The 9,409-nt window shown below is 37.6% G+C and overlaps 1 protein-coding gene across 1 annotated transcript; it reads right to left on the reverse strand.

Moving 5' to 3' along the window:
- Positions 1 to 5,913: 5,913 nt before the first annotated feature.
- Positions 5,914 to 7,275, reverse strand: LOC113238898. Its single transcript, XM_026475749.1, has 2 exons — positions 6,244 to 7,275; positions 5,914 to 5,996 (listed from the first exon to the last, which is right to left on the reverse strand). Exons 1-2 carry the CDS (start codon positions 6,929 to 6,931, stop codon positions 5,986 to 5,988), a joined length of 699 nt encoding a protein of 232 aa, XP_026331534.1. The 5' UTR covers positions 6,932 to 7,275; the 3' UTR covers positions 5,914 to 5,985.
- Positions 7,276 to 9,409: the final 2,134 nt, after the last annotated feature.

The following is a 9,409-nucleotide window of genomic DNA, read 5'->3' on the forward strand; positions in this document are numbered from 1 at the left end:
TTGCAACACAAATATGGTTTATATATCTGCGGCTTTACCCCACATGAGAATCCCGTAGGACATTATACTATGGAAGTAACTAATTAGTCTAGCAGTAGCAACATCGGCAAGCTCACGTGTTCTACGGACTGCGTATGCAGCACAGCTTAATCAGCTGGCTAAGGAAGATATATTTGGAAACCATTAAAGTTTACTATCTAAGGTCACTCCCAAAAAAGACAGCTTTATTAACAAGGTCTAACTTTTCTCCATTTATTTCTATGATTGGACTAGTCGATTATTATCCATTATTACCCATCTACTTTATTATACATTATTATTGATCAATCTACTTACATTTTATTATTACTTTTGATTGTTGTGTTGTATTACTAAATATGTTTAATACAGATAAAGGATGGTTCTTTTATTTTTACATAGAACAGAATTGTTTATTTTAAATCATAATACATTTCGCACATGATAAGTAACATAGTAATATCTCAAAATGGCTTTAATTTATGTTAATATTACCTATTTAGTTTCAAAGCGACAGTATTGTCCCGTCACTTTGAAATTAAATCTTATGATGTAATTTTGGAGATAAATTATTAATATAACGCAATTCTGAGATAAAATATAATGTAACGCCATTTTTGAGATAATACTATGTTAGTTGTCAAGTGCGATTTATTAACTCTAATCTGTAACTAAAGGATCAGAAACACGAACGTTATTTTTGACAACCCTATGATCCCGTTCGCCTATCGCCAAAGGTGTGGGAGAGTTAAAAGGCTTTTATCCACTTTTCCCGGGGGTGTATGGGAGAAGCGATTATTTACACCTGTGAAGAGACATGGTGCCATAATGTCCTTTCTGTGATCTTGAAGTAAAAAAAATATTTTTTTATGCAATAAATTGATGGAGTCTCAGGCTCGGTGTGTTTTTTGTTCTTTCTCCGTTTGTACTGTAGCCTACCCTTAGCGAAAGGAATGAAATAGAAAATCTAATTTTGGTTTTAAAAACAGTTCGAACTGCATTCAAAGATATTTAAATAAACGTCTGTCTGAACCGGGAATCAAACCTGCCAAATATGATAATGATCTCCATTGCATTGGATAAGCATCCCCAATACGGAGATCCTGTGTCGTTGCGGCATGTACAGAAGCTTTAATAATGCAGTGTCAATTCAGGTGGTGCGGGCACGTCCTTCGCATGGAGGACCACCGTTTGCCTAAAGTTGTATTCTACTCCGAGATGACGGAAGCATGGTGGTCAACATCTTCGCTATAAGGATGTGCTCAAGAGACATCTACACGCTTGCGCCATTGATCCATGAGGTTGGGAGGGGCTCGCTTCACATAGGTCGTCTTGGCGGTCTATTATCCATAAAAATGTAAAAACATTCGAACAAACGCGAATCGAAAAATCGAAAATAAAGAGAGACCTAGGCCCTCCTATACATATACTTTCACCTCCGCAGGTCAACTTTATTGCTTTGTATGTGATTGGGCATTTAAGACAAAGTTCGGTATGGCGAGTCATGTTAGGGCACACGCTAGGAAATAATCTCAAAGGGTCGCTGTTACCGAAATCGATAAGGAGGACTATGTCGCACGATTAATTCAATTGTGTATTAACTCAAAAAGTGGACTTTCTCAGAATTGATGTAAAACGAATTACTCACTTCCCGCAAGAAATCATTAAAATTTATGTATGTTATAGTTTATTATAGACACAAACAATTTCCCAAATATATTTAAAAATAAAATGGAAAAAATAATTTCATATTTTTGAATATGAATTATTTTGGCCAGAAGAATATGGAGAATTTGAGCTCACATAAAGAGTGTCTCATTTTCAGTTAAGTGGATATCTTTTGATTATTTCTTACAATATTCTAACGACGGTTTTTTTGACGTGTAGAGAATAAAATTTTACGTTCAGTAATGATAATAATATTAAATTTCACATATTTTGAGTTACAACGCTATTGTAATAGTATTGCGATATATATTCATAAGGATTGTTTTCTTTTAAATAACATAGCATCTTAAATAAAATGGAGACCAAACATAATACAGAATATTCACCTCAAAAGGGCCTATATATCTTCTATTTTAATTGTAAACGGCGTGAAGATTTGGAAACGAAGGTGATAATTTAAGGGCGTGTACCCTCTCGTTTCCACAATTTTAATGTTAGTTTCATCGAATTGAACCAACTTAAAAAGAGTGAATATAAAAAAGAAATTCGGGAATAGTTAAAAATTTTAAAAGTAAGTTGCCAGGAACCAGAAAAGAGTCTGATAAAAAGGTGGGATGATGATGAAGGAACCTTGCATTGGTCAAGTACCTATCTACAATTGTGCCGTTATCAGCGTACGCAAAGATACCTGGAATTAATGTATCATTGATATGCAGCTGAAGGAGAATTGCCAAGAGAAATGGTGCTGAGCAAATTATAGGCACATGTAACCTTTTTGTGGGCAATCGAAAAATATATGATTATTTGGTTGGAGTAGTTACAGGGAGTGCACGACGGAGAGGAGATCGTGTGCATTCTATGTAAGTGTTCATTGAAATATTTATGACCAAAACGTAATCTGCAAATAGTAACAAATATACGCGATTGAAATGCGAAAAAATAATATCGTTTCCAATTTTCTTAATTGCTTGATTGAAGAAAATACTTAATTAAGCAAGGCTACTTAGCAGACAAGCAGCTTAGAACCAAAGTACGGGATAACAAAATTTTTAACAAGAGCTCTCACGCGCTCAAAACAAACGGTTAATACGATTTTAGACATCATGTAATCAAACTCAACGACATGAAGTCGGGTAACTTAAATGACTTGGCGAAGGCAAGGATAACACGACGTTCTTGGTTGCTTCATTGTAATGCGTACTTAAGTAATACCATGCCTAATCCTGCCGCTAAGCAGTAATGAGGGTTAAGGGTGTTGGTGAAATTATTGGCACATGAGAGTTGTCAACTTATGTCTCAGAGGCGACGGGCACAGTGGCAGTGCCTCTAAGATCTTTGCGATTACATAAAAGCTCTAAGTGCATTGCAACTGTTATGGATAGGCATGTCGCTTACCATCAGGCGCACGACTTGTTCGTTCCGTCACGTGATGTAAAAAAATCTTTTGTTTTTAATCGCTGCGTTATCTTAAATTTCTTGTTGTATATGAATAATAATTATTATTGTTTGTTTGTGAATAGCCGAATAAATGTTTCTTTCTTTCTTTGTCAAACTAAGAAATTCGTAATGAGTACGAAAATAACTATGGTGCAAACCAGAACTCCCGGGAATTTAACCTGTTAGCTCTCACCGCTAACGCCCAGAGTTTTTAAAACTGGATTAAAGGGCATTTAGGCTCATCTACCGAAATGGAGTAGAGAAGAACTGCGTTTAAACACACAATATTATTGTTAATTCAACGATTCCGCGATGTTTACTTATAGGTACGTAATAGCTAAAGCATGGCTCTTTTCCGTTTGTAAATAATGTTTCATGCGCACGTCTGTCCGTAACAGTTGCAGTGATACTCAGAGCTTTAAATAGCAAAGATCCGAGGGGCACCGCCACTGCGGCTGTCACTGTGAGACCATAAGTTGCAAAGTCCAATGTGCTTTGGGTTTCACCACTACCCATACCTTTCAAAACCAAAATGCTATAATGCTTACATTATAGGTTCTGCTTGACAAATAAACTTAGTAAATAAACTTGTCAAATAAATTTGTTTTCTTTCTTTCAAAAAGAATACCTACCTCGATGCTCTGCTGGCAGCAGGACAGTCCCAAACCCCATATTGAAAACTGTGGCGATAAGTATGACTTGTCACGCACGCGCCGTTTTGCCTGGATTCTGATCATAAGAATATAATTTTTCTATTGTTCAGACGTTAATTTGCTCAAATGTTAAATTTGTTCACTAATATATGCTTATATAAGAACTTCCTTGTTTGAACTATTCGGATTCACACCATTGTAGTCTGTTGTTAAATAAATAAATAAACAAATAGAAAACAAGGAAAAGGTCTGTAGTATATTTATTTTCAAAGTTAGTATTTGATCCAAGGTGAATCATATTCACTGCAAATGGTTATTGCGCATATAAAAACTTATAGGCTGTAACTTTTTAACGCTAGTTGTCTTATTATACTTTTAGAACTTTTCCAGGAAACTTTAGGGACTATCTAAGGTATTTTTTTCAAGATACTTTAAAACAAAAAGGTATTTTTGGGCCCTGTGGAGTGATTGCCGAAGGTAATGGTGTGGAAGGGGTTGATTTCGTATATCAAAGTTATCTTTTATGTACATAATAGCGTGCTTTTCATAGTGAATTTGGAAACTACTATATACCAAGTAGCTTTTTGCCATAATTGCTATTGCCCTTGTTTATATTTTTGACAGATATTGCATTATAACCTTTTTTATGTTATTCAAGCGACTGTTTACTTGAAGTAAAGTGGAACCGCCCCGCCTATAGACATTTGCGATAGTAAAGTGGGGTCATTTGGGAAGTTGTTTACACTTTTCAAGACCTGGGTCAGTTGTTACTGGAATGTGTCCGGTACGAACAACAGAGGGCGGCGTTGATGAGAGGCCTTGACATGAACCTAACACCTGTAGGTGCCATAAACAGTATACCAGGCAACGAAACGGGCAAAGATTGTCACAATTTCGATGCCTTTCGATATCTTGTAAAGAGTGATATTTTTCAGGAGATGGCAAAATTTTTTATTTATTTTAAATTTCTTATCAAGGGTGCTTTGTTTTATTTTATTTATTTATTAAGGTTCATCAACAATTGTTACAACAATATTATGATTTGTTACTATTGCAGGGGCAAGTATTATACTATTGCACAATTTTACACAGACGAACACAGCTTGCAAGTAAATTAGTGGACACAATGAAATAGTCCGTAATGGATGCGTATTGGACTCGTATATAAGAATACATTTTGATAGTAAACAAAAAGATACAAAATAAATAAACCTAAAGTGTAACACTACATATTCTGCGACTAAAGCTTAAAAAAAGAAAAATAGGTTACCTATCAGTACTCCGAAATGACTTTTTCCAGAAATAACGTTGAGTCGAATTTTCATAACCTCGAAAGTAATTTTGAGAGGAAAATGTTTTTTCTTTTAAATCTAAATTAACTTAACCGAATCTAATCGTGTCTGTGCGGTAAACATTCAACATATCTTGAAAGAACAACGGTTTCGGTTTTCGGTAATGAAAATTGAAACAAACATTACTTCGGAAAAAAATTCGAATTTGTAATAGGTTACCGAAAATAGGTCACGATGACGTGATAGACCTACGGAATTTAATCAAGGAATCTTGGAATATATCTAGGTTATTGATATTAATGCTAAGATGATTATATAAGGTGCATAGACGAGGAACTGGTGAACTACTGCCCTGCTGCTGTCCTGCGAATTGGCGTCGAAAAGAGAGTTTTAATTCTGTGATGGGGATACCTATGCGGCGTTATTAAACGGCGTTGGTAAACTACACTACTATCCATAACAGTTGAAGTGGCATTCAGATCTTTAAATCGCCAAAGATCTTACGAGCTCTTCCACTACGTCCGTCACCCTGAGACATAAGTTAACAAGTCCCATGTGCCTGTAATTTCACCAGCACCTTTAACCTTCCAAACCAAGATACACAGTAATGCTCAAATTACTGCTTGGCGGCAGAAATAAGTAACGTGTCATCCCTGGACTATCTCGATTATGGGAATATAATATGAAATAGAAATAAAATACTGGACAGTTCTGAGTTTTAGTCATTCTTGATCAAACCATCATAAACACAACATGTTATGACAAATATTAATAGTGACAGACATAACATTCTATTTTTTCTATTTTTAAAAAGAAGGATGGCTTCTCTTTTAGAATTTTGCCAATGTCTAGTCAGTCATGGGAGTTACACTTTTATTTATTTTCCAATGTTTAAACATTTAACGCTGCTCTTTAGTCTATTCCAATTCTGAAACAATACAACACGACACAATATAGGTACCATCACCATTAATGATATAAATAAAATAAAAATAAATAGTGTTATAATTTAAGTTTGTTAATACTAATAAAATCAGTAATTAATTTCAGTAGAGGATTTGAAAAGACATATAGCAGAAACTGGAAATTTACGGGACGCGGAATGGACGGTGGAAGACTATCGTAGATGGAACAAGTTCTGGAAGGGCAGCTGAAAAATATATGGTCTGGGGTACCTTCATCTAGGCCACATTCACAAATTGAGTTATCCCGTATTCTAAGTTTTGCCAGATGGACCGGGGTGCAGGCATGACCAAGGCGAAGTCGGCATATCGTAGAAGTTACAGATTTACTGAATCCTTTAAGATTAGAAAACCAAGGTTTTTTGGGGATACTTATTTGGATATCAGCATAGTACTTGCCCTTGATAAGCTTGATTTTATTCCACTCATTGCTCCATGAGGAAAACATATCATTGGTAGCTAAAGGCAGGAGGTCATAGGTATATGTCCTATAATGATTAAGGCAACCTGTTTGGATAGCGTTTTTCGCCAATATGTCTACGGTTTCATTGCCTTGGATCCCGCTATGACCTGGAATCCACGCCAATACAACCTGAATGTTATTACTATGGCATTGATACAAGACCTCCTTGATCTTCAGGATATTATGGAATTTACTTTTACTAACAAATTGGTTTGCCAGAATAGCTTGTAAACAGCTTTTTGAGTCTGAAAAAATTATACTTTTGTTCAGTTTGTGAGATTCAACATAACTGAGAGCTTCAAGTAGGGCAGTAGATTCTCCTGTGAATATTGATGCCTGAGATGGGCATTTACAGTTCAGAATAATTTCATATTTTGGGATCCATACAGCCGCACCGACACAACCATCAGCAGCCAGCTTGGAAGCATCCGTATACATAGTCAACCAGCCCTGCCAGTCCTTAGCCAAGGCCTTATTAAACTGTCTGTCTGCAGCAGGGGAATCTTTGTAAATACCAAAGTCCAAGATTATCTCAGGTTTAAATATTATTACATCATAAAGACAAGAAAAAAGGGGATTTTTAGCGCATTGGAAAACGGGAGAATTGATTTTGATAAATTTGTGGTAACTTTTAAGAATGCAGGGTATATCTTTGATTTGCCAATATTTAGAAGATCTAGTTAGATCAGACAGTTCGTGAAGCTTGGCCAGAAGAGGGTGAGGAGATAGTTGCGCCACCTTGTACAAAAATCTATCAGCGAGAAACTGCCTTCTTAAAAAGAGAGGGGTTCCACACACTCAACCTGGAGAGCATTTATTGGTGTAGACTTCATGGCTCCAATGATGAGACGGAGACACTTTGATTGGATTTTGTCCCACAAATTGAGGGCAGTTTTATGACACGGTTCCAATAAAAACGAGCCGTAGTCAAAGTGACTACGGATTATGGCATTGTACAATATTTTTTGACAGAATGGGTGGGAACCCCACCAAGTGCCTGACAGGGAGCGGAGAATATTAATGTTAGTCTCACACTTTTTGGCAATAAAGTTTAAATGAGGGACGCCCGTCAATTTGGAATCTAGTATGAGCCCCAGAAATTTGAAATTGTCAAAGATTGTTATACGCTGGTCTAGGATATTGACTGGAACTTGTGGGGTAAACTTTTTCCGGGAAAAAACCACTACACCACTTTTAGGGGCAGACAAAGAAAGACCATGGTCAGTTAGCCAATCGCCTAAGTACTGTAAAGCAGTATTCAGACGGAGACCGATGTCATCCAGTGACGAGCCGTGGGCATAAATAGTCAGATCATCAGCATATTGGAGGATACTACAAAAACCGCTCACTGATCTCTCCAGATCATACGTATAAATATTGTACAGCAAAGGACTGAGAACAGATCCTTGCGGAAGACCCCTCCAGACGCTCCTTGATGCGACAAAGTTTCCTTGGAAACGAAACAAGCATGTCCTACACGAGAAGAGATTAAAAATGAAATTGGTCAATCTTACCGGGATGCTCAGCTGATGCATTTTTTGCCTGAGCAGGGGAAGAATCACACTATCATAAGCAGCGGAAATATCCAAGAAAACACCAATCAGAGACTCATTCTTTGAGAAGGCCAGGCGAATATCAGAGACCAGGAGGCTTATGCTATCCATAGTGCCGCTACCCTTCCTAAAACCAAACTGGCTTTTAGCTAAAATATCTCTATTTTCCAAGAGCCACTCCAACCGATTTTTAATAAGATGTTCCATGATTTTCGCTAGGGTAGAGGATAACGCAATGGGACGATAGTTGGAAGAGTCTGTAGCATTTTTGCCTGGTTTCAAAATAGGGATAACCACATGCGTCTTCCATTCCTCCGGAGGACACCCTGAGAGGAATATGGAGTTAATAATTTCTAAAAATGTCATCTTAGCAGAAGTCCTCGCATTTTTCAAGAAGGAATATGGTATTCCATCTACTCCTGGGGAGGAGTCCTTAAGTTGGTCCAAAACTAGGAGCAGTTCTGAGAACGAGAATGGGTCATTCATACGATCTGGAGAAGCCAAGGCGGCAGCAAATGCAGAAGCCTCCTCTTGACTGGGGACCCATGGAGGGCATAGCTTGTTCACAAAACCATCGAGCCAACATGAAGGATCGAAGCTGGAGGGATCGTTATTGCGTTGAGAACAGCGAAATCTTTTGATGTTTTTCCAAATGATAGAAGGAGGAGAGCGGGGTGAAATGGTTTCGCAAAACCGCAACCAACCAGATTTTTTCTTCTCTGAAAGAAGCCGTTTGGCTTGGGCCGCTGCATTCTGGTAGTGTAAAAAGTTATTTGTGGTCATAGAGCTGTTATACTGGGTTTCAGCTTCTTTTCGTTTAGTAACAATAGTAGTACACTCGTGATCCCACCATGGAGGGGAGGAGATTAGGCTCCGAGGTGAGTTTTTAAGGGGGATAGAGGCCATTGCGGAAGAATTTATTGATGCTACAAATCTGGAATAGGTTTCTTGAAGAGATAAATCCCCAACACTGGGCAGGGACTGTAGCTCTAAATCCAGACATTGACCATACTTGTCCCAGTCAGCCTTAGAGGTGTTAAATTTTAATAGAGAAGAGTGTTGCTTCGATGGAGTGCAGCTGCTTGTTACAGAAACGAGTATGGGGAAATGATCACTTCCGAAAGTATATGGAAGAGTCCTCCAAGAAGAACTGGGCACTAGGCTTGGAGAGCACAAAGTAATGTCCACAGCTCGTCTTGTATCCTGGAGAGGGAAAGATCTACGTGTCGGAGATCCATCGTTGAGGAAACATATATTAAACTCATCAAAGATGTCTAATAAAAGATAGGAGAATGTGTCATTTTTATAGGAACCCCAAGCAGTGTGGTGACTATTAAAGTCCCCAAAGATCATGAGAGGGGAG

Source organism: Hyposmocoma kahamanoa, unplaced genomic scaffold, assembly GCF_003589595.1.
Source record: "Hyposmocoma kahamanoa isolate Upper Pololo Valley unplaced genomic scaffold, ASM358959v1 98761, whole genome shotgun sequence".
Classification (NCBI taxonomy): Eukaryota; Metazoa; Arthropoda; class Insecta; order Lepidoptera; family Cosmopterigidae; genus Hyposmocoma; species Hyposmocoma kahamanoa.